This window comes from Sardina pilchardus, chromosome 15, assembly GCF_963854185.1.
Source record: "Sardina pilchardus chromosome 15, fSarPil1.1, whole genome shotgun sequence".
Lineage (NCBI taxonomy): Eukaryota > Metazoa > Chordata > Actinopteri > Clupeiformes > Clupeidae > Sardina > Sardina pilchardus.
The window spans coordinates 28,391,228-28,415,865 of record NC_085008.1 but is presented as its reverse complement, the minus strand read 5'-3'; the positions used below and the strand labels follow the sequence as shown (position 1 = coordinate 28,415,865).

Here is a 24,638-nt window from a genome sequence, read left to right as displayed (position 1 = left end):
AATGTATCTATTACGATTCAGATCTATTGTTGCCGGCACCGCTCAATAAAGCTGAAATGTCAGTTAAAAATGTTGTTTATCCAGCAAGAGACAGAGTAGGTTGCTGCTCTCATGTCAGTGCCTCTAAACTACTGTAGGTCTTACGAGATGGCTGAAAGCAGAGCAACATTGTAAACATTTTTAGTTATTGTTTTCTTTCTTTCTCTTTCTTTTTTTTCTCCCCATAATTACTGTGTTCATGTTGCTGTGACATGTGCGTTGGTCATTGCTCCCACTCATTGCGTATTGTTTTTATTTTTAACCTTTTATAACATCAACTCCTGTCCAGGGACTAAAGATGCAAATTAGCCTTGTGGCTAAAATCTGGCTCAATTATATATTGTGCATTGTCCCAGTCAAAGAAACATAAATAAATAAATGTATCACCATGGTGTCTTATACTGCCGACCAAACCTGGTGTGCTAAGTTATAGCTTAAATCGTGCAAAACTACCGCCCTCTGACCAATCCTACTGACTACTGACCAATCACTTATCTTGAAAAACAAAGTTCTCTCACGTGTGAGATTCTGTCATAAATCTTACAGGTAGAGCTCCACCTCTCCAAACATTGTCGTGTGTGCAAATATGCCACTACAATGGACGACGTGCATACCATACGATATATCTAGATAGCCTAGATACTGTATGTCTAACTTGCTTCATTGGATACCCTACTGGCAAAAAAAGTTTGTTGATACTTGAACTCAACAGGCAGTCAAACTCACAATTTTCCCCCTCCGTACTCCAGAACCAACATGTTGATTGAATGGGTACTCTGAGTACTCTCTTTGTTTACCTACATACAGAACTGAAACTATGTGCAAACATTGCGTTTGTTGAGCACCTATACAGCGCAGACAGCTAGATGACGGTGAAGAACAGTGCTTGTACTGTACTGTACCCTTGTGATCAATGCTTGTTTATAGCCTGCAGAAGGTGTACACAGCGCCCCCACCCCATCCCATGGCCATCTTGGTAATGCACTTTGGCCAGTTATCAGTTATCTATTTTCCTACACAAGTGAATGGGGAGGCATCCAGTTATCAGTTATCTATTGTCCTATACAAGTGAATGGGGAGGCATCCAGGAAGGGGCGGGATATGTGTAGACTACTGCCACATTGCCATGCAAACAAACTAATCCTATACAAGGAGTTTCCAAACAAATCTCTGTTTATAAGGATCTTTGAGGGAAGGGCAATTTATGTGAATTTCATGTCCAAGGGATCAAATTCTGAAGCCAAATGTGTGTTGCATACAGCCGGAGTAGTTTTTTTGGGCTTAAGGCTGATTATCTAAGATGCAGATGTTTTTAAGTCTATTAGTTGCTAACACCAGTGTAGAAATGGGTCTTTGTACGACTTCTCTGTGTTGTATGTCTGTAAGTGTTAGAAACTATGTGTTTTAAGATTGCTGCTGCCTGTCTTGGCCAGGTCTCCCTTGTAAAAGAGGTTTTTAATCTCAATGGGATTCTAACCTGGTTAAATAAAGGTTAAATAAATAAATAAATGTGGGGAGTGTGTCAGGAGCAGTATTCTTTATGGGGAGTGTATCAGGAGCAGTATTCTTTATGGGGAGTGTATCAGGAGCAGTATTCTTTATGGGGAGTGTATCAGGAGCAGTAGTCAGGGCTGTGTACCATTCTCTTCCGCTCTCTCTGCCACTGCTCCTTCAGTTCCTTCCTCAGTTTGTCCAGCTCAGCCCTTCTGGACAGGAGAGGCTGATAGAGAGGAGAGGAGAAGAGGAGGAGAGGAGGGGAGGAGGAGGAGGAGGAGGAGGAGGAGGAGAAGAGAGGAGGGGAGGAAAGGAGAGGAGAGGAGGAGAGGAGGGGAGGAGGAGGAGAGGAGAGGAGAGGGGAGCACAGGAGTAGTTAATAATAGTTCAAAGGAACTAAAAAGGAAACGGAATCAGGGGCGTAGCGTGCGACGGTGCAGCCGGTGCAATGCACCGGGGCCCCTGAGCTTCGCAGGGCCCTTTACATTTCGAAATATGCCCCGCGTCTCCTAGTTCTGCGACATCAAGTCAATTACTGTCATCAATGACGCAGTGTCTTCTCATATAGTCAAGTATGCGAACTGATTGCTATTTAAATCCTTCACTATCTCCTACGACTTGGTCTCATGGTGGCACCTATCCATTCCCCAATTCTTGTATTTTCTCCTACTTTCCATATCATTTTGATTTTACTAATGACATTTCAATGTTAGAATCAAAATTAATCAATAAAACTAATACCATTAATGATTATTTTATCGTCAACTTACAAGATGTTGTAACATGGCCTGCTGGGAAATCTGTTTGTCCAGTCATAACATTTTTACGTCATCTCTGATCATAGGCTGCTGCACATGCTAGCAAATGTAAACAGGTATAGGCTACTACTCTTACTAAAGTCGTGGAAAGTCAGCAAATTAAAAATCTGAGGAGTGCCATGGGTCAGGAGCGACTGAGTGGATTGGCCATACTCTCCATCGAAAATGACAGGGCGAGGAAATTGGATTTCACTACAATAGTGAACGAGTTTGCTGAGCAGAAGACACGTAGAGTAGGCCTACACTTCTGACGGGTGAGTCCAAGGGTTTTTGCTTATACGGCAACTGATCGGCGAACAGGTTAGTTAAATGGCCGCTGTGCCATAATTTATGTGTCTGCTTGTTCTTTGATGAGTTTGCAGAGAGAGGGGCGCTCAAACTCCAAGATATCTCCTTCTTCGGGTGCGAGTTAAATATCGTATTCCAATGTGCAAAAGAACCGCACTCACTAGCTAATTATCTTATACTTTATTGTAGCACCATGCCTATAAAACAAACGCGTTTCGGCGTCAAGCCGTCCTCAGTGTGTTCTTTGATGAGGCCATTGTTGTGCTGCAAGGGAACGTGGTGTGTTCAGTTGAATGAATTTGTATGCATTCTGTTTTTGATCGTAGGCTGTGTGCAAGTTACGCAAATAGTCGCTGTCCATGTAATAATGACCGTGCGTGCGTTCTTTCCCTCTGTGGTCGGTCGGTGTGTGTCTTGAGATATACAGGGATGGGTCGAGATAGCGGGGGTCCAGCGCCAGACTTGCACCGGGGCCTTGCGCAACTACGCTACGCTACTGAACGGAATTCAATAAACTGTCTATTTTTGAGATGTTCACGCTAGCTGATGACGCAAAGTGACCATATAACTTTAAAAAACTGACCTGGATGAACTTATTGGTTTGGAGAGCAGCGGCGGTCTGCAGAAGGAGCTGGCTGTATTCAATGTCCTTTTTGAAAGCGGAGATGTAAATCTCTCTGAACGGCATGTAATCCTGAAAGGGGGACACACAGGGGAGAGACAGGACAGACTTGCTGTGTTATATTATCTGATTCTGTAGGAATCTATGCGTGCATGATACGGACCATACTAAAGCTGTATAGTATAGTAACAGTGCAGCACCTCTCAACACAAATGTGACCCTTTAAAGCGAAATCAGTCGCTTTGCGCACAACGTTATTTAGAGAAAATCCACAATAAACAAACTTCCGGGTTAAAATGTTGAATTACCGTTTTCGCATAATTCGATAGTATACAGTCTACAGTTTCATACTGTGAACTAATTTAACGGAAAAACATACGTCTTGACTGTTAAACCCGGCGAAGATTCAACACATTTGGAGTCATTCCCGTTGTCCATGCTGCTTAAAAAAGGTAATTTCTCCTCTTCTGGCATATCGTGACAGGAGAACCATGTCAACTTTGGATGTGGTTATCTTAGCTATAGTTAGTGTAATACCCTCGATATACATATTGTTGGAAAGCTTAGTTTGTGGCCGTTCACGTGAGGTCAATAACTTAATTTTGTTAATTTTACCGAAACGACTGGTTTCGCTTTGAGGGTCACAAATAGTCAAGTTAAAGTTGACTGGTGTTTAACAGATGACTTTCATCCAAAATGATACAGATTTGGGAATTGAACTCAACTGATTATCAGGTGTTAGTACCACTATATGGCTAAAGGTAGTGGATTATCAGGTGCTAGAGCCGCTATATGGCTTTCCAAGGGTACAGTAGGATTACCCATTTACTGTGCATCAGCAATGTGTATCAGCAGTACCTGTTGGCTGAACAGCGTCTTTGCAGATTCTGCCATTTTGGCCATGCCTTTGGCACATTCAATGTCTGTTGACAAGACAAAACAAAAAGACAATTTGTATGCAGATAGTTGTATCCCCTCACACGAGAGTGAGCGAGAGCCACTGAGAGTAATTGTATGGAGCAGACAGAGAGCAGTGGACCCACCCAGGCTTATGCGCTTGTCCACCCAGGCCAGCAGGTCTTTAGTGTACTTGCTCCAGGCTTTGGCATAGAGCAGAGCCGACTCCACCCCACGACCATTCTTCAGCTGGCTCACATCCACATCAGGCAATGGGCCTACACACACACACACACACACACACACACACACACAATAATAAATGATCTCTCTCTCCTTGCCTACACACACACACGCACGCACACACACAATAATAATATATGATCTCTCTCTCCTTGCCTACACACACACACACACACACACGCACACACACACACACAATAATAATATATGATCTCTCTCTCTTTGCCTACACACACACACACACACACACACAATCATAACACATAAATCACTGGGCCTACACACAATCCTAAATACCACAAAGACAGAGTAAGCTCAAGAATTAGCCTGCTGACAAACATACAAATACATATTCATAACACACACACACACAACACAAGCATGCACGCCAAGACTTGCACGCACACAAACACAAACACACACACACACACGCACGCACATCCTCTCTCTGCTTAAGCTCCACGTGCGATTCTCATTTCAAACAGCTCAGGAATCTCAACACCACTGGAGCAAGAGGCCACAAGGGCGAGGGGAGGGAAGCGGACACACACACCAGGGCCAGAGGAGGAGATCCAGGAGGAGGAGCAGGGGAGGAGCAGGGGAGGAGCAGGGGAGGGCGTGATGGAGAAATAGAGGGCAGAAAGATGTGAATAAAAAACAATATAGGGAGTAGGTGAAGAATCTCCAAGCAGGGGGGAAAGAAGGGGGCGCAGGTAGGAGACCATTCCATTTGCAGGACAGAAAACAGCAAGAGAAGACCAAAAAAAAAAAGGACCAAAAAGCGAAGACGGCTCTACTGGTGAAACACTCACTCACCTGTAATGTCCCCTGTGCCTCGACCATAGTCCCCTGCATCACTGGTGAGATTGTCAAAAGACTGCACACAAACAAACACATTTACAAAGCATTTCTTAGATGACCAGGAGGATCAGGAATCATGTGAAATGGTATCTCCATGTTCTGCAACACAACAGCAGCTCTCAGAAATGAAGGCTTTGGACAGATCCTTCATGCTTTTGATGCCTCGTGCACAATCAAGCATGTCTCTCCTATCACTCCACATGCTGTTGCTTTCCTGTCAAGCTATCACTGGCCTCTTTTGCTCTCATATCTCTTGCCCACTTCCACTCTCTACATCTCTCCTCCGATCCGAGAGAGAGAGAGATAGAGAGAGCAGAGCAACATTTGGAGGAGGTGGAGGGCACACACACACACACACACACACACACACACACACACACACACACAGACACACAGACACACAGACACACAGACACACAGACACACAGACACACACAGACACACACAGACACACACACACACAGACAGACACACACACACACAGACACACACAGAGAGGGAAGGAGTCCAAATAAAAATAAGAAACCTGACACTTTACTGCTCACGAGTTTGGGGCAGGACACGGTGTAAGCCCTATTCGCACGGGATTAGTATTACCTGTGGACCTTTGGTGATTTGTGATAATTGCGGAGAATGCCTGAGATCTTAGTCCCGTGCGAATGTGCCATGTCTGTAATTTGTAAAGTAAAAATTCCGCCGCAAATTACCTACTATATTTCGCCAAACACAGACGTCCGGTGATAATACTAATCCCGTGCGAATCTGCATCTCAGTGAATGCTATTGCAATTGCATATCTTTTCTACTTTCTGTGTTGTTTTCGGACGTTAGCATACGACATATCCGGGTGTAATGTCAGTGAAAATAGAGTAATTTACAGACTTTGCTTATCCCGTGCGAATGCGCTGCAATTAACACAGAGGTGGGGCGATAATTTGAAGATGACCAGAGGTCCACAGGTAATACTAATCCCGTGCGAATAGGGCTATAGACACAGGGGACATCAAACGCAGCACGAAGGGAAAGGTAAAGATCGCCGCTCACTCACCAGGCTTCTGCTTTTGCTGAGCCCCAAGTTGGAGGTGCTGTCCACATCTCCCATCAGGAAGTCTGAAACCCTGCAGAGGAAGGGGGTGGGGGGGGGGCGGGGTGGGGGGGGGGGTTGGAGGAGGTCACAGACGGGGGTCAGTCACAGGAGGGCAGAGCACGGGCAACTGCGTTCAGCAGCCGTCGACCAACACGACGTGAACAAGCAGCGCGACCAAACGAAAAGAGAGCAGAGAGAAAAAGCAAAACAGCCTACTCACACATTGCCAAAGGTGAACGCCAGGGAGTCGATGGATGTGTGTATGTCGCCAAAAATAGTCTCTTTGTTTTCTTTGTTGACTTCCTTAAAGTTTACGCCTGGGGAAAGTGAGCAATCACATGGCTTTCAGACAAACTTCCTGAGGACATCAAGCTAGCGTCCTGAAAACATGACATCAAATGGCAAAAGAATGAGATCAAATAGAGATATAGAAAAGCATGATTTATAAACCAACAAAGCATTCTGCGCCCATTCAAAATCATAGAAAAATATATGCTTCAGGCAAACATTCAATGTAATTTCAACCAACTGACACCTGCTGAACCTTTTCCATAGTACTGTATAATGTGAGCGGGGGTCACGACAGTAGATAGCTATGTTTCTTTCTGCTTCATGCTCTAACGGTTCCTCTAGGATGAGCTCCAATCTAAGAGCCAAGCTACACCAGGCGCACAACTGAGCTTTAGAACTGCAAGTGCAACACAGTACATTAGGCTGATGCTGCTGTCTAGCCAAAGCAACTTACACCATGGTAAACAGTTTAATGCAATTCTCACAACAATTTTAGGAAGATTTTATAGAATGTAGAGTGCAATAAGAAAAAGTGCATCAGTAAGTGCTGTTTTTAAACAGTCAAGTGTCAGTTATAGTGAAGTGGTACGTCTATGATCAGCAAGAGTAATTTCTCCCAAGGTGTTCACCACCCTTGTGTCTGGTGTAGCCGGTCCCACTGAGCGCGTTTACATGCACACTAATAAACCGATTAACGGGCAATAAACGGGTAACTGTAATAAACCGTTTAAGGTGTATACATGCATTTAAGAATTCTGATAATAAAAACCGAACGTTAACATGATTCAGTCAATTGTCAATTGAGAAGACTGGTGTCTGGCGTAGCCGGTTCCGTTGATTAAAGAAGAAGATAATTGTTGCAGCATTCGCTCCGGGAGCGGAACACTTCCATTACACGCCTGGCTTAGCCCAGCTGTACAGCTGCCTGGGTGACGAGCCAGCATTCTGCCTGAGTACAGGATCTCATCATCAGGGTGTGATACATGAGACGCATTTACACACACACACACACACACACACACACACACACACACACACACACACACACACACACACACACACACACACACACACACACACACACACACACACACACACACACACACACACACACACACACACACACACACACACACACACACACACACACACACACACACACACACACACACACACACACACACACACACACACACACACACAGACACACACAGAGAGGGAAGGAGTCCAAATAAAAATAAGAAACCTGACACTTTACTGCTCACGAGCTTGGGGCAGGAGGAACAAAAAGACAAACAGAGGGAACGGTGGAGGAAACACATGATCAGGGTTCTGGACTGGTGAGAACGTCTGGTGTCCAAGAGGCTGGGCAGTCACAGAGCACAATGTATTACTTGACCTACAGTACTATGTCTTTTGCCTTGTGAGTGACTCCCAGCCTCCATTTACTAGGCAGTGTTGGGAGATGTAGTAGAATCAGGACATGCTCATGTTCATCAGCCACGTAGATTGATTTATGTTTGGTAAATCAGCCAACACCTTACAATATATTCTGATCTTCCTTACAGCTTAAAGCTGCTTACAGAAAGTCGGTCAATTTCTTTGCACCTTAAAAGGTACACTACGGAAGACTTTCACCTTTACTAAGCCAATTTGTCGGTAAACAAACTTGTAATAGGCTAATCGTTCACCTAGCATAGCTATATACAGCATAGACATAGGGAGTCCCTACCGAGAAAACCAGCCACGCAACTTTCAAGAATGGCAGCCCTCTAAATCTCTAAAACATGACCTTGTCAGTAGGTATTGCTCTTTGCAGATAGTGTTTGCCTGTTGTTAATCCTTTACCTCCACAACAAAAGTAATTTCATTGTGAACGGGGGGGATAAGTCACAAGACGTTTGTTATTTACAACAGCAGAATAAAACATAAAGGGAGCTCTGCAGTTACAGCAAAAATACCTAAACCTGCAGAGTACACCTTTGCTTTGTTGCACAACACTATTCAGCGGCGCCAATGGTTGCTTCGCCTACGATCGCTACAGGTAGCTGAATTCCATTGAATGCTATTTTATGATGTCGCTGCATAGCTCCAATTGTCTTCTTGTCTGTGTGCAGCTTAACAGCAGAGTCACAGCTACCTTGACCTTCCATAACATCCTCTCTCTTACTTAACAAAAGACTACCTGATGACTAATGATAATGAATACACAATGCACAAAAGAACTGAAACAGATTGCGACATCAAAATCAAGTCACACATCTAATCTAAAAATCTTAGACAAACTTTGTGACTAAACACCTCACAGTCTGTAGGGACACTGTGGCTGTGTACGTGCGTAATATTTATGTAATATCCAAATGTCAGTGCTTACAGACACACACACTGTAGGTGGATTTGTTGCTTATCCAATGCACCTGACAAGCACACTACAAAGCAAGTTTAGTGGTATGTTAAGCCTTAAGACAGTGGTGCGTACTAATTCAGCAAAGGGGGCAAACAATTGCCTGGTTACTTGCCATTTTAAGTCTGAAACATTAACAAGGAAAAAAAAACATAATCAAAACTTCAATGAAAACATGTTAAGCAGAAGGGAGCAGGTTTTCTTTGATGTTTTTGAGGGTTCACCTCTGTTTGTCAAACGTGAACGCTCCTCTGACTTTCATTCAACATACCACTAATCTGACTTCATAGCATACTGATGGACCTCATTGCGATTGAAAAGCATGGCCAGAGGTACATTCAAATTCGCAAACATAGCCAAGCGCTTGAAACAGTTTTCCATCAGCCAATATTTTGGCGAACATTTTGCGAACAACTGCAAACAGTCTGAGGAGGTGAGTCTCCGCTAACATACTGTGGAACTGGACGAGGGCAGCAACAATGCAATCGCCATTAGAATGGAATGCTAAGACCGAATCCTTCAAATTCAAAGAAACAATTCAAAGAAAACAATTTTCACCACGAATGTTCACCACTGTTTGCCAAATCTGAATGCACCCCAGGAGGGCCGGGCCTTAGTCTGGTTTTCACCACACTAAGCTCGATCTTTTAAGATTGAACATTAGTCTGGGGAGGCTGCGCTTTGTTTCTACTGCACTTCGCGTCGCTTAAGTTTCGTTATCGTCACGTCACCGGCCAATAGCGTGCCAGGACTAGAGTATGGCCGTTTCTGATTGGAGCCAAAGGTTCTGGCAGTAAACAGAGGATATAGATCTGCTGGTTTCCAGCCTGAGCTGCCGGGCGAAATTCTAATTCCCCGGAAGTTCAGGCAGGGTTCACCCAGCCCAGCCGGGCCTGGTACCTGCCCTGTGAACCTCGGAATGGAGGTGGAGGAGGTGGAAGAGCTGGAGCTGAGACAACAGCTCCAGCGTCACCAGCCACTCCGAGCTGCAGGAATGTCAGCAGCGCAGAGGCTCTCTCAGGCCCACATTCCAGAGGCGGGAGGCGGACAGAGGAGAGGAACTCCCACCACCTGTAGGGATCGAGTTTCTGCTGGAGCAGTCGCAGAGGTGGAGAGAGAGAGAGACTACAGCGCAAGCACAGGGCTCCACAGAACACAGTACAGCACAGAATATGGAGAGCAAGAGCGAGAGAGAGAGAGAGAGAGAGAGAGAGAGAGAGAGAGAGAGAGAGAGAGAGAGAGAGAGAGAGAGAGAGAGAGAGAGAGAGAGAGAGAGTGAGAGAGAGCGCGAGAGAGGAAGAGTGAGAGAGAGAGAGAGAAGAAGGACATATTTCTTAATTAAAAAATGTCTTTATAAATTCAATCCACCAACTAAATTTTGGCTTAAGATAATGGACTCCATTATCAAGCCTATTGCTCTGTATGGCAGTGAGATTTGGGGACCCCTGCATGGACTTGATTATAAAAAATGGGATAAGGGTCCAACTGAGCTACTCCATCTACAATTCTGCAAAGATGTCTTGGGTGTACATAGAACATCATCTAACTTGGCCTGCCGCTCGGAGTTGGGGAGGTTCCCCTTACTTATTGACATAGACAAAAGGGCCTCTAAATTCTGGTTACATCTAGCCAGAAGCAATGCTGAAACCTACCATCATAAGGCTTTCAAGCACAAGTCCTTTACCCAGAAGTGTGACCCTTATTCCAAATTGCCAACAAAAATAACATAAACAGCCTAAGTCACATGTCAAAATCTGTACTGAAAGAAATTAACAATACAAATCAAATGCATTACATTAATTTCTGGAAGGAAGAAATAAAAACGAATGATAAACTAGAGATATACAGAAGCCTGAACAGAAACTATTGTTTAGCCCCATATTTAAGTAACATAAAAGATAGAAAGAAAAGAACAACACTGACAAAATACAGAATCAGTGACCATAACCTACACATTGAAACGGGCAGACATAGACAAACGTGGGTCCCTAGGCATATGAGGAAATGTAGTTACTGCTTAAATGATGTAGAAAACGAGGAACATTTCCTTCTCAATTGCATTACATATACAACTGTAAGGGATTCCTTTTTTGCCGAATTCAAAAAGCAAATCGCAGAATTTGAAAATCTATCTCCTCAAGGGAAAATATATATATTAATGGGAGAGGAACCAAGCTGTACATGCCTAGCTGCAGATTACATTATGACCTGCCATAAAACAAGGGAAAACTTAAGAGTAGGCCCATAAATAGGTGTTTTTATAAGTGTTTGTTGTTGTTTTATATAAGTTTCTTTTTCTACAGTATACAGTAGTACTGCTGAACTTATTACTGTCATTTTCTACTCTTACATAAATAGGCGTTTTTATAAGTTTTTGTTGTTGTTTTCTATAAGTTTCTTTTTCTACAGTATACAGTAGTAGGCTATTGCTGAACTTATTACTGTCATTATCTACTAGGTATTTGTTATAAGTTTTTGTTGTTGTTTTGTATACGTTTCTTTTTCTACAGTATAATAGCCTACTACTGCTGAAGCTATTACTGTCCTTCTAACATAATTTACAATCTACTATTTTGATATTATTATTATTATTATTATTATTGTTGCTGTTTTTGCAATTATTTCATTTGTATCCCCTTACTAATGTAAAGTTGATTATTAACATGTTATTCTTGTAGCTTTGGCAACAATGACTTGACACATTCATGCCAATAAAGCAATATTTGATTTGATTTGATTTGATTTGAGAGAGAGAGAGAGAGAGAGAGAGCGCGAGAGAGGAAGAGTGAGAGAGAGAGAGAGAGAGAGAGAGAGAGAGAGAGAGAGAGAGAGAGGGAAGGAGAGACACACAGTAATTTCCCGCATTTAAGCCGCATTGTGTATAAGTCACAGAACAGTGTTTTATGCAAGTTAAAAGAAACAAAACCATATTAATACCATATTAATGCCCCCCCTGTATTAACCTCATAGCGGAATAAATTTAGCTAAATCAATGTATAAGCCGCAGCCAATAGTAGGGAAATTAGGGTAGGAAGAGAGTGAAAGATGGAGAGTGAGAGAGAGATGGGAAAGAGAGAGAGAGTGAACATAGTGAGAGAGTGAGAGAGCGGCGGGCCTGAGAGGAGGGCGGTGGGCTGCTGGGATACTGACCTTTGACCTTGGCGATGAGGTTCCCCGTGGCACTGAGAATGTGGGTGGAGTTGAGCGTCGGGTGTTTGGCGATGATGGCCCTCAGGATGCGCAGCAGCTCCGTCAGACGCTCCTGGACCACACGGTGAGCGCTGACCGGCTCCTCTGGAGAGAGACACAGAGAGTCTTTATGGGCCTATACGGATACTCCTCTGGAGAGAGACACAGAGAGTCTTTATGGGCCTATACGGATACTCCTCTGGAGAGAGACACAGAGAGTCTTTATGGGCCTATACGGATACTCCTCTGGAGAGGGACACATAGAGTCTTTATGGGCCTATACGGATATTCCTCTGGAGAGGGACACAGAGAGTCTTTATGGGCCTATACGGATATTCCTCTTCACACGTCAATACAGTCCATAAAAAGACAGCAGCATTTGATGTTCACATCACAGCCTCATACATATCACACATCACATGTCACACGTCACAGGTCACACGTGACACATCACATATAACATAACATAAAACATAAACAGTGTGTGTTTGGGTGGGGGCAGTCAATTATACATTAGACAAACATTCAGTTCACGCATATGCGGCGTATTCAGGGCATTGCGTATTTCACTATGGAAGAACATTTACTAAGTTTCATATTGCTCAAATCAAACAGAAATCAGAGAAGAGTTAACATAACAAATAGAGTGTGTCTGTACAGTATGTGTGTGTGTGTGTGTTTGTTTGAGTGAGGGAGGGAGAGAATGAGAGAAAACTACTGGTAGTTTGTACTCACAAAGCAGTGAGCAGTAAGTAGCCTCTGCAAAAAAAGAGTGACCTTTCTTAGCAAACATCATTTATTATTCATATGAACTATACTATGCTATTTCCTCAAAAGACGACTCTTTTTTTATTCAAATATCTGCTTGTGTAACCAAAGGAGACAAAACAAGGTATGACGAGGAAGGACTATTTACTGGCAGTAAACCTGAGCCATGAACCCAGGCAGGCGTAGGTGAGAAAAGATACAGACTGATTCTGTACTGGTGGAACTCGTCGTCTAACCGTAGTCACCTTGCTGACACCCATAATTACTCCACCCTCCCCCAGTCAGACACAGACACACACACACACACACACACGACTGCTTAGGTTTCTAAAGACTGCTTAGTGTGAAAGACTACTCCATGGGTGAAATAGCTCTTGAGGCCCGTGAGCCTTCTTTTCAGGGATAAGAGAGTGAGAATAAGCTAAGCTGCTTTTACTTAGCAAATGACTACTGGATGACTAATGAATACACAATGCACAAAAGAACTGAAACAAATTGCGACATCAAAATCAAGTCACACACCTAACCTAAAAATCTTAGATCTTAATCCCAGATTAATTTCTTATTACACACACTACCTAGGCTGGGTAAACCCTGCCTGATCTGCCGGCAATTGGGATTTCGCTCTGCAGCTCAGACTGGAAACCTGCACATCTATCTCTCCTGCAGGCTGCTTCCCATCCACAACTTCTGGGTCCAATGATCACAAATTAGCTTATCAAGTGCACAGGGATCGTTGGTGTGATTGGTTGAAGGACTATCCGAAAGGACTGACTGCGATTGGTTGAAGGACTATCCGACAATCCGAGTCATTTGAACTACAGTACGCCCATTGATCACGCCTCTTGAGCAGTAGAAACAAAGAGCAGACTCCCCAGACTAACGTTCAATCTAAACAGATTGAGCTCAGTATGGTGATAGCCAGACTACATACTGTCCTACCTTCATCCTATAGCCATAGTCTACTACAATGTAGTCCTATATTCTAGGAGAAACCCAAACAGCCTCTTTCCGTTACCCGAAAACTCTGTTGATGGAAATCAAGCTGTGTACACAAGCTGTCTCAGACTCCACGGAGCATTGTGACCAGTGACTGCTGGCTTTCCGCCGTCAACAGCAGGTTATCACACAACTTGTCTGAGCCTGTCTCTAGACTTCTCGAAACTGCACCATCCCCTCAAACGAAACCTGTGCCCCCACTCCCTCCCCCATCCACACACACACACCCCACCCCAGCCCCCAGTCGTCTTGGCCCTGTCCTAGGCATTCTCTCCTCTCAGCTCTGCTGTCACAACACAGGCTACCAACGCTTCTGAAGGGCACACAGGGGTCACACAAGGCAGCGGATCAGGTGTGGGAAACGGGAACTCAGAACACAAAAAGGGCTGCCTGGCACGAGGAACTCAAAAGTGCAGAAGCGCCAAGCAGCAAAGGAACACAACTAACTCCTGAACATGACAGAGTAAATGCAGTAAATCCATCCACAGTTCATCGTCGTGTCATTAAATCATGCCACCTTGAAACCTCTGCCAAGGTGACTGACGCTATGACACTGACGAGACAGTCAGGGCGGCTCTACATGAAGTGCACCAGGAAGTAGATCAGCTCTGAGATTGCTGCATGACAGACCATGTAAGGTCAGCTCTTCACTTACAGTATCTCTTGTCAGACACGCAAATCAGAAAACCTTTACCAGGTCTCTCAGTGCAGAGCCAGACACATCACACAGACACTTGATTCACAGGAAAAGAGGGGTGAGATCATGTTTGATGGGGGAGAGATGGTTCCTGTGTCCGATTTGTCAGATGCAGGTTGTGTAACATTTGTTTATTTGGCAGGTATTTCTGAAAGCAAGTCGAAAGGAACTTGCAGGTGAAGACCGTGAAATCTTCTTGAACGAAGCTAAGCCTAGATTAAAGCTACCACTGAAGCGTAAGAAGAAATAATAGATTGAAAACACACACCACACACACACATGAACCACCTTTGAGCTAAGGGACCTTCCATCAGTACTATTCACACACCTCCACACCATAGACAAACACTACGAGCATACCTACTGTAGCAGAAATGGCATGAATATAGCTGTAATAAGTATGAATAGCAAACTCAGAAAATCAGTGACAGGACATAACAATAAGCACAGCAGTAGGGCTGTGCAATTAACCCAATTAATCAAATGAATCGATTAATTGTGATTATGACTTCCAACGATTGTGAAAGTATACAGATGAGAACAGACATACACAAACTGAACACTGGCATAGTGGCCCAAAACATAAACAAGAGCACTGCGTGAGAAAGCCTACATGTTCACCAAGGAGCATGTATGAAAAAGCAAACGTAAACTGTGAACACAGCACATGCAAGAAATAGATGCACTCAACTCGGGAGGTTTTTGAGTGTGTTTAACAAAAGAAGCACTGGATAAAACAAAAAAAAGTAAAAGCACTCTCGAGCTCATTTAATTAACATGGAAGCATGTCACAAGACGGACGCGTTTCGGTCTATGCAGTCTTCAGCGTCCTGGCACAGCACATGTACACAGCAACAGTCGAGACAGAGAACAGGCAAAGCGTTTGCAAAGACCAGAGAAGGGGGAGTACAACCACAGCTATTCACAGCAGTGCCACATTCCAGCGGTTCGGAGCCATAGTCCACGGACCACAGGTGCACGGTAAACACAGCTGGGCTTTCATGCACATGTCGTGGACTCGCTCAGCCAAGGGGCTGAGGTTCCCTACATCTCAGAGGATTAAGATTTCCTTCATACGGCTTGTTGCTTTTGTACATGATAACAGTGGAGATGGATAACAGTCAAATGGAATATCTGCAGATTAATTCAATATGACATGTAAAATACTTCTCCACAGGACAGTCAGATTGTGCTGTTTGTTTGTTTGTTTGTTTGTTTGTTTGTTTCATATTTTGGTGATTTACAAATCACAAACATCTCCATATTCAGGGGCAATACTCGTACATCTCAATCCTCAGAAAAGATACACAACCAATATCGTGAACTTGTTGTGTTCAATGTTGTGGTCCTGTAGTAGCCACCCATAGGGCTTAAAGCAGGAACAAACGTATCAGATGTGTAAGCCTTTATGCACAATAATCTATTTTCAAATCTTAAAAGAGTCATGCTTGAATTGCCTGAGAACTTTATGTCCTGGATTCAGGGAGGCATCAGAGGTCAGAACAAAAAACCTCTGGTTTCAGCAAAGCTACATTTTCCTCCTGTCCATGAATTTACATACTTCCACTCTAGCTGTCTGAAAAACGCTCGGAATGTTTGCGTGCGCTCTCCTCTCCTCTCCACCTCTCAGGGTCTCCCATTGGCCTCCTCCGCTCACTCTCAGGGTCTCCCATTGGCCTCCTCCTCCGCTCACTCAGGAAGCTCCGCGCCGCGGCCACAGGCGTCAGAGTCAAGCCTCAATTTCTCCACTGCGGAGTCGGGCCTCGTGGTCAACACCACAGGCATGTGTGATATGATATCAAGCCACCGAGGGTCCGCCGAGGAGCGGCCCGCCCGACACACCACTCCCTTTGCTCTGGCGGACCAGACTGAGACTCCCATAGTGCCTTGCAGGCCTCTGAGATGGACTATGCATGCAAACTCCCAGTTTTAGTAAAGCAGAATCAGCACAAGGAGGGAAGCACTGTATGAAGACCAGTGCCATTAAACACCAGCCCTCTAGCCCAGTCAAGGCAGGAGGAGAAGAGAGGGAGGGAAGGAGGGAGAGAGAAGAGAAGAGAAGAGAAGAGAGGAGAGGAGCTACATTTTGAGGAGGTGGAGAGAACTTCAGCGTAGACAGAGAGGAATCAAAAGCAGGACAAAGGGAAATGTAAAGTTCACCACTCACTCACCAACCTTAAAAAATCACCAAAATACAAAAAATAAGGTGGAAGAGAGTGGAAGAGGTAATGAGAAAAACAGAAGTATTAATTAAATGATGAGTCTCAGTGTTACAAGGCGAACTTCCTGGTGTGGTCATAGGAAGCACGATGTGCACACCAGACCACAAAGATGTGCTTTTGGTTTTGGCTTTCTGGGAATTCAACAGATAATAAATAAGGAAAGTGCAGGCCTCAAACACCAAATCCGTTCTGACTTCAGATTCAGAATGTTGAAACATTTCAAATGACTTTTGTTGGGACTACATCACTGCCCTGTTAGCTGAAGGTCATAATAGACCCCTGAGGTTCGCCTGCAAAAAACCTGCCATCATTGAGATCTAGTATCTTGCGATTTTTTCCTGTAGGAAAATAAGATGGGGGTTTTGAATTATCACACCTGTTAAACTCTCGCGGAGACGAAAAAGTCTGAAATGCAGATGTTTTGCTCAACGCACTTTTCCCCTCTGCCTTCAATTCTGCAGTATGTTAAGATGGCAAACTTAGATTATTGCTACCCCAGAGCTAACTTGTAATGCAACTTGCAATAGGTAGTTAGCTTCAGTTAACACCCTGATTCCCTTATGGGCAAAGATGGCAGTTTTGGTTCTTCTAGGTCTATGGGGGCAAACAGCGTGGGCTGCTCCACGTCTGATACACTCACCCTCAGCGAGGAAGGCGTCCTTCAGGCTCAGCAGCACGTCCGCAAACCTGCGCAGGTCCTCCACCAGCCGCATGATGTACTCTGGCTCTCCGCGGGGAGGGTTAGCCGTGCCCCCCTGTGCGTCACCGTTCAGCCCTCCATCCTCACTAGTCCAGGGTTGGTGGGACGTTGGAGAGTCTCCAGTGTGTGGCCCCAACATTGCAGCAAGGCACAATATGCTTCCGTCAGCCCTGGACCTGGCACCGAACCTGACTGTGGTGCTAAGAATAAGCATCGGGGGTAGAGGCAGAGCAGAGGTGTAAAAATAATATTTTCGTTTAACACCACATATACCACAGCAGTGGCTAGATGGTGGTTTGGAACATCCTCATTCTGTGCTTATCACAACCCCTTGTTGGATGTGGTTTAAGAAATCATTTTCATTTGAGCCCCTTTTACTTGATCTCATGAGAGAGAGATTTCTGAATGTTCCTATGACTTCAGCTGTCCAGTACCACAGGGAACACTGTTCAGCTCTACTCTCAAGGTCCTTCATGTTCTTGCTGACTATAACAGCGAGACATTTTCTTGAGATGGATCTCTGCCTGTTGGATCATACCAGCCCTTCTTTTTGTCTTGACTACTTTCTGCATAGGCTACCTGTATTTCCTCTTCTAGAAGACGTTGTTTCAGATCAATTCGTCTACTCCTGAGAATGTGCAACTCGGAAGGAATGCAAACGATGCAATGATTCTTATCTCAAGTAAGTCTGGCGACTTCACGCCAAAACCCTTCCTAGCAGGTAGGCTATCCTAAAATCTGGATAATCACTAATCACTACTAACCCATTTTAACAACCAACATTTGTCCACCTAGCCCTCTTAGAAAAGTAATGCTTAACACCGAGACAGTTAAGGGAAATCGTCACGACGGAGACACAACGTCGTTTATACACACCCAATACTAACATTACTTAGGTCTATGTTTTTGTCAGGCAATACCAGAAGTTCTCTCTATGTTAAGGAACATCATTAAAACTACATAAACAACTATTTTGACAGTAATGTTAGCCTACCTGGCGCGGCTCAATTAACATTACAGTTAAGTTAGCCTCAAAGGCGGACGGCTGAGAGAAAGTAACGAAGTGAATAGATTAAAATACTCACAAGGTTGTGTTTATCAAGCATTGCGCACCAAATTCCAATCGTAAAATATATGAATATAGAAGGCAATCAATAAAGGGGTAAGAAATAACTCAAGAGGCAGCTGCCCCTATCCAGATGAGGCATTCGTACCCTCAATTTGCTTCCTTTCCATAGTTCCTTTCACGTAAAACTCCAAACTTCAGTCACGTGACAGGAATAATCACTTTTGATTGGATCCCTGAACCATTTGAGGAGTATTTGGAATTTTGGGATGTTGGGAATTTACTAACCAATCATCGGTCCATGTAACGCGTACTGATCCATGTACGCATGCATGTACGCCTATCAGTTTATTGTTTAATTAGGCCTAAAAACAAATAATGGAAATGAAAAATAGGATTTGTTTACGTGGAGGACTTGCTGTGGTCAATGAAAGGCTTAGGCTACTTTCCCCCCCTCAAACGTGGGCGTAGATTATGTGTTTAGGTGATTTCGAGGGAAAATGGCACAGTGACATTAGCTTGTTATTTGATATTGTGTAGGCTACATTATTGTGCCTGTGCCATGATCTACATTAAATTATTTAAAAATGTGTGATGTCATTTCAAAACATTCCTTACTTTTGAGTTAGAGTCAGAATGAAATAGGTAGGCTACTATGAGACGCTTAGGCTACTGAAAAGACAAGTTACAGAATTTAAGGGAAAAGTAGGCTATGTAGAAGCAGGCAACAATTATTATTTTAGAGGTGAAGTGATCAAATTATTTGAAGACAAGGTGATCTAGACTAGGCCTACATCAAAGTAATTTTACGATCCAAGGATGACAAAGATGAGAGTTGTATCTAGATACACTGTCTATGGACAAGTGCTCCACTCAAAATAGAATAGACTTAGGTTACTAGGAACACAATTCATCATTAGTTTCATCTGTGAAAAGATAAAAGTTTACAGCAGTAAACATGTCTTTGTTGTACACTTATCCACAAGACCTTGTTCTCTATTTTGAAATAGAGTTGTGAAACAGCCAAAACAGTAGGCTATTGACAGGGGCAGGGATGTACTGTATTGGAGGCTAAACGTAGGTTATCCACCTCTGAAATTGTCAGAAATAGAGCTTACACCTCTTATTAGAGTTTATCCACCTCTCAAAAGAGTTTATTCACCTATTATTTCTTTTGTTGCAAAAATCACACAGTATTATCCACATTCACAATATGCATACTGCTTGTTAGAAACGTTGGGCAATAACCTCCAACATCATCAAACATGTTTTGAATGCCTTTTTAAAAAAATCGAATACCGCATGGCACAGTCCAACTCACCGAGATTACAAAATTCATAGCTCACCCATCTCTTCTTTTACCACTGCATCCCTGGACAAGGAACCAAAAATGAGTTTAACAGTTTGCTCTGCTCATAGACATGGAAATTAGTGTCAGAGATTAAAAAATAACCTGAACAAATTTAAAATATAGCCTACTGTGAGTGCTTTGTTAAAAAGTGTAGAGGTCACATATAAAAAACTGGATACTCCCCTGTCACATATCGTCTGAAAACACAAAATCTCCCCTCGGCCCACCGTCTAGTTGTGACGTCATGACATCCCAGGCAGTAAATCATAGTGGAACAAGCTCTCCTCTGATTAACATAACTTTGCTCCCAAACTTTGCTCTGTGTAAGCCCTGTGTGGGATTATACATTTACATGCTGCTCTGTGAACATTATGGACCAACAGAGAGTGTGTTCTTGAACCAGTTTGATACACCATTTCTGGTGCTATGGATGCATCTTCAACAGAGGGTGTGCACGCATGATCAAGAGTTAGTGATATGTATTAACAGAAGGTAATGATCCCCGAAAATGCCAGAAACAAGACTTTAATAGCTGTGTAATGCTAGTTAACACCTGCAGCGTAATGTTCAAGCTCTGAACCAAAGTTGAACTGTTCTAAACGGGGTCCGAACGGTTCAAACGTTGGGTTGAGAACAGAAACAGAACCGGTCCTGTCGGTAGTAAAGGGCTATATGTGTGTCAGTTTCAAAATAGTATAGGGACTGAGTTGATTAATCAAAACAAGTGTCAGGTTCATGTCCCTACTATAACTTACGCCCATGCATTTCAGACAACATAAAATTGAGAAAACCATCAAGGTCTTGCAAGGTTTTAATGAAATTCGATGTTCTGAATATTAATTTAAGAACATTTCTGAAGCCATGATTGAGCTGTTGAAATACATGAGAATATTCATGATAATCAAACACTTGCCAAGACGTAAGACTCTAGATGACAAGCCATTAAATTGGCAGAAAATCCTCTAATGTGAATACTAAGTGGATGCACTAGAGGGGTTGGTGGATTAACTCTGTTGTAAATGTTATCCTGGGAACCTTTTATTTGTATCCCACAGTTGTTCCCAACTCTTCCTGTGATTAGGAGAAAGCCCTTTTTTATTCTAAATAATACAGTCAATGGAAACAACAGTCACATGTTCTTCAGTTCAATTTTCAAATGCACATAAAATATACAAATGAGTTGGGCAGAAGCCCCCACCACACACACACGCACACTCACACACACGCACACACACGCACACACACACACACACACACACAGCTGATCCTGTGATCCCTTAGCCACTCTTATCCTTCTGCTCGTCTTTCTTCTTGGGGATCCGGAAACGGCTCTTCTGAGAATAAAGGAGGTTCTTGCTGAAAAGTCTCGGAACATGTCCCATGTAGAGGAACACGGCCAGAATCATTCCTGTGGACCAAAAGAATATGTTTAACCGTGTGCGTGTGCGTGTCGTGTGTGCGTGTGTGTGCGTGTCCACCACTGAGTTTTTAACATGTGTGTGTCAATCACTGTGTGTCCATCACTGGTTGTCTCATGTGTTTAAACTTAAAATCTAAACCTAAACCAATTCTTCAGTCACACACACATACACATACACATCTAAGATTAGTGACGCAAACTCAATGCGCTCCCCACATCCCTCACACATTCACAGAGGTGGAAAACTCTAGCTTCAGAAAGTACAAGTCCAGTATTATCATAGGCTATCATATAGTTGACATAAGTCACTTTGGACAAGTAGGCTAATGTTATAGAGCAAGCAACAACTCCAGGCCTGGTGGGTGCATTAGTTCCAATAGTGTCTCAGTCCTTCAGCCTAAAAGAGAACTCACGCACCAATGTTGTCCATGTAAAGTTCAATCCAACCAGTGAGAAGTGCAAAGTAAGTGTGCACTAGGGTAACACTAGTAACATACAGTACTTCTCACTGGTTGGATTACACTTTGCATTGGCAACATTGGTGTGTGAGTTCTCTTTCTGACTGAGATGCTAAATGTAATGCTAAATGTAACGTGATGTTACGAACTCACCAACAATCGGCCCAAGCCAGTACACCAGAGCATATTGGGCAAAAGAGAACCCGGGGCAGTTGAAGGTCACCGCGTAGGCCAGCGCAGGGTTGACCAGGCCTGCCGAGGAGCCGCTGGCTGAGACAAACACACAACACACACATGAACACACACTCTTAGGGAAAAAGTGCTCTATAGAACAAAACATGGTTCAAATATGGCACCCCTAAATGGCTCTTTGAAACATTTTGAACGATTCAAGGAACCCCTAAGGGTTCTTTAAAACCTGTGTGGTTCTACAGTATGTAGCACCCCAAGAACCCTTTGTTAAGACTAGTGCATTCTCATATCAAACATTGTCGGTTTTTTTTTAATTAAAGTTAAATTAGATATTCTCAGGTTAGTTATGTGCCAATGCAAGTCATTTATTGGAGACGATTGGAGGAGACAGCTTACTGTTTTGTTCCATGATGCACTCAACATGACATTTCACTCATCCATGCAAACACCTCACAGTTCTTCACAGTTATTCAATTAGACAATTACTGTATGTGGTAAGTTATGAATACACTGTGCCAAACACATGCTGTGATCTCGCAGCTGTAGTGAAGTTGGTGTTGTGAAGACTTGCACATGTGCAGCTTTTCCCCAAAAGATGCCCTATAAGTGCCCAAAAGATGCCCTATAAGTGCCCAAAAGATGCCCTATAAGTGCCCAAAATGTGTTGCAATATGGTCGCAGGGTGGAGGGACTTTCCTATAAGGACTTTGTACATAGACTGAGAGCTGCAGTATGCCCTCATGACCAGAGGAGGGAGCTGCTGTTCCATGTTTTAGTTGACAAGCAGACAGTTCAGTTAGAGCTTGAGGGCCAAATGTACAGTAGGCCTACTAACAGACAGCGCTAATACTGAGTTTTTGTATGAGCAGAATGCGAACGCTGTGCCTTGCTATATTGCGTGGAATTTACTAAGCTGTCACTTCATTACGTTAACAGCGTTCATCCTCCTCTACAACGGCAATTGTGTGTGCAGAGCTGAACTACAAGGGCAGTTTATTATTGCAACATTAAAAAGAATCAAAACTTTACATGTTATTGTTGCCACAGTATTCCTCAAGCAACTCAGAAAAACTTTTTCTCGTTTTCAGAAACTGCGGTGAATTTAAATATATTACATTTGTGTTTTATATTACATTTCTGTTACACATTGTACTTATTTGATTGGTAAATCAATTCTAATAACTATATGTCACAGTCATAGTAAGCTTACTAATTATTAACATTACACTACATTCACATAATTGGCTGTATGTGTGAGTGTGTCTAAACTGCATGAGAGGAGAAAGAGGCTTTGTGTGTTATGCGTGTCTCATCTGAATGTGTGTATGTGTGTGTGTGTGTGTGTGTGTGTCTTTCCAGCATTTGAGAGAAGCATGAGGCTCTGTATGTTTGTCACCTGTGTACACTCTTAAAATGAATGGGCTGGAAACAACACAAACTGTGTTGCCTCTGTCTGGACACAGATATGTGTTAAAAAAACAAAACAAGTTGTGTTATTTTCAGCACATATTGTGTAACAAATAACAAAATTAATGTAGCTGAAGGTCACTTGCACTTCAGCCTGGTTGGTGCTCACAGAACAGGATCAGGGGGGAGACCCACTCTGACTCTGAAGAAGACGCATGGGCATCAAAACGTTAGTTACTTTGCACCATGTGTGTGTGTGTGTGTGTGTCTTCCCTGCGTTTGAGAGCAGCATGAGCTTGTGTGTGTTGTGTGTGTGCATGTGTCACCTATGAGAACAGCATTAGGTTGGGCTGAATATGTGTGTGTGTGTGTGTGTGTGTGTGTGTTACCTGCGAATGAGAGAAAGGTCAGACACAGGGCGAGCAGAGGGACCCTGAGGAAAGCGGAGCGCCGCTGCAGGCAGAGCAGCAGGAGATGGAAGGCGAGGGAGCAGGCGGCCTCGACAGCGCCGCCCTGTAGGACGGAGCCGCGCAGCGCGGCGGTGCACTCGGAGCCCATCAGGCTCTTGATCATGTGCAGGTCGGTCAGCATCAGGCTCCAGTAGAAGCCGGCCGCCAGCCAGGCCAGGTGCGCGCCGGCCACCTGTAGCAGCGTCCGCAGCAGCAGCATGAGCAGAGGAGGCCCTCCGTCCAGGACCAGGAAGCCCTGCAGGCCGACGGTCGGGTTGCCGCTGGCGACGGGCCAGGTGGCGGCGTGAGCCAGCAGCGTGAGGAAGAGGACGGACAGCGTGACGTCCGGTCCGATCCCCGCCGCCCAGCCCCCCAGCTCCTCGATGGCACGTACCTCCAGGCGGCAGGCGGCCAGCGAGAAGACGGCCGGAACCTCGGCCAGGTGGGCCCAGAGGCCTCCGCGTCGCCGTAGCAACAGGCCCAGGAGCGCGCTCAGGCCCAGCACGGACAGGAAGTAGCCCAACGTCAGGTTCAGGTCCGACATGGCCAAAGCAGACGACACACACACACACACACTCACGCGTTAGGGGACGGTTGGAGTCCGAGAGAGAGAGAGAGGAGAGGACACCTGTGGGCCCTCGAGGGTGCGTGGTCAGAAAGGAGGAGTGTGTGAGCTG

The 24,638-nt window shown here is 44.2% G+C and overlaps 2 protein-coding genes across 2 annotated transcripts in view; both read right to left on the bottom strand.

Annotated features, from left to right (window-relative positions):
• The window catches only part of LOC134102713 (rho GTPase-activating protein 29-like), a 28,202-nt gene extending 9,358 nt beyond the window's left edge, over positions 1-18,844 (bottom strand). The window contains exons 1-10 of the mRNA XM_062556911.1: positions 18,704-18,844; positions 17,559-17,818; positions 12,194-12,337; positions 6,569-6,665; positions 6,310-6,379; positions 5,218-5,278; positions 4,305-4,436; positions 4,120-4,184; positions 3,223-3,333; positions 1,679-1,759 (exon numbers count right to left, since the gene is read on the bottom strand). Coding sequence (XP_062412895.1) covers positions 1,679-1,759; positions 3,223-3,333; positions 4,120-4,184; positions 4,305-4,436; positions 5,218-5,278; positions 6,310-6,379; positions 6,569-6,665; positions 12,194-12,337; positions 17,559-17,757 — 960 coding nt within the window. The 5' untranslated portion in view covers positions 17,758-17,818; positions 18,704-18,844. The remainder of the gene's footprint in view (positions 1-1,678; positions 1,760-3,222; positions 3,334-4,119; positions 4,185-4,304; positions 4,437-5,217; positions 5,279-6,309; positions 6,380-6,568; positions 6,666-12,193; positions 12,338-17,558; positions 17,819-18,703) is intronic.
• Positions 18,845-20,544: 1,700 nt separating this feature from the next.
• aqp12 (aquaporin 12) lies at positions 20,545-24,638 on the bottom strand. The gene is made up of 3 exons (XM_062556915.1): positions 23,902-24,638; positions 22,067-22,183; positions 20,545-21,443 (listed from the first exon to the last, which is right to left on the bottom strand). Exons 1-3 carry the CDS (start codon positions 24,503-24,505, stop codon positions 21,313-21,315), a joined length of 852 nt encoding a protein of 283 aa, XP_062412899.1. The 5' UTR covers positions 24,506-24,638; the 3' UTR covers positions 20,545-21,312.

What these genes read in the sequence shown, in the direction of transcription:
- aqp12 (XM_062556915.1), bottom strand. Translation starts at nt 24,505, where the DNA reads ATGTCGGACCTGAACCTGACGTTGGGCTACTTCCTGTCCGTGCTGGGC. An exon ending in GACCTTTCTCTCATTCGCAG is followed by an intron (nt 22,184 to 23,901) that starts GTAACACACACA and finishes TGTTTGTCTCAG; the next exon opens with CCAGCGGCTCCTCGGCAGGC. An exon ending in CTGGCTTGGGCCGATTGTTG is followed by an intron (nt 21,444 to 22,066) that starts GTGAGTTCGTAA and finishes TTTGGTCCACAG; the next exon opens with GAATGATTCTGGCCGTGTTC.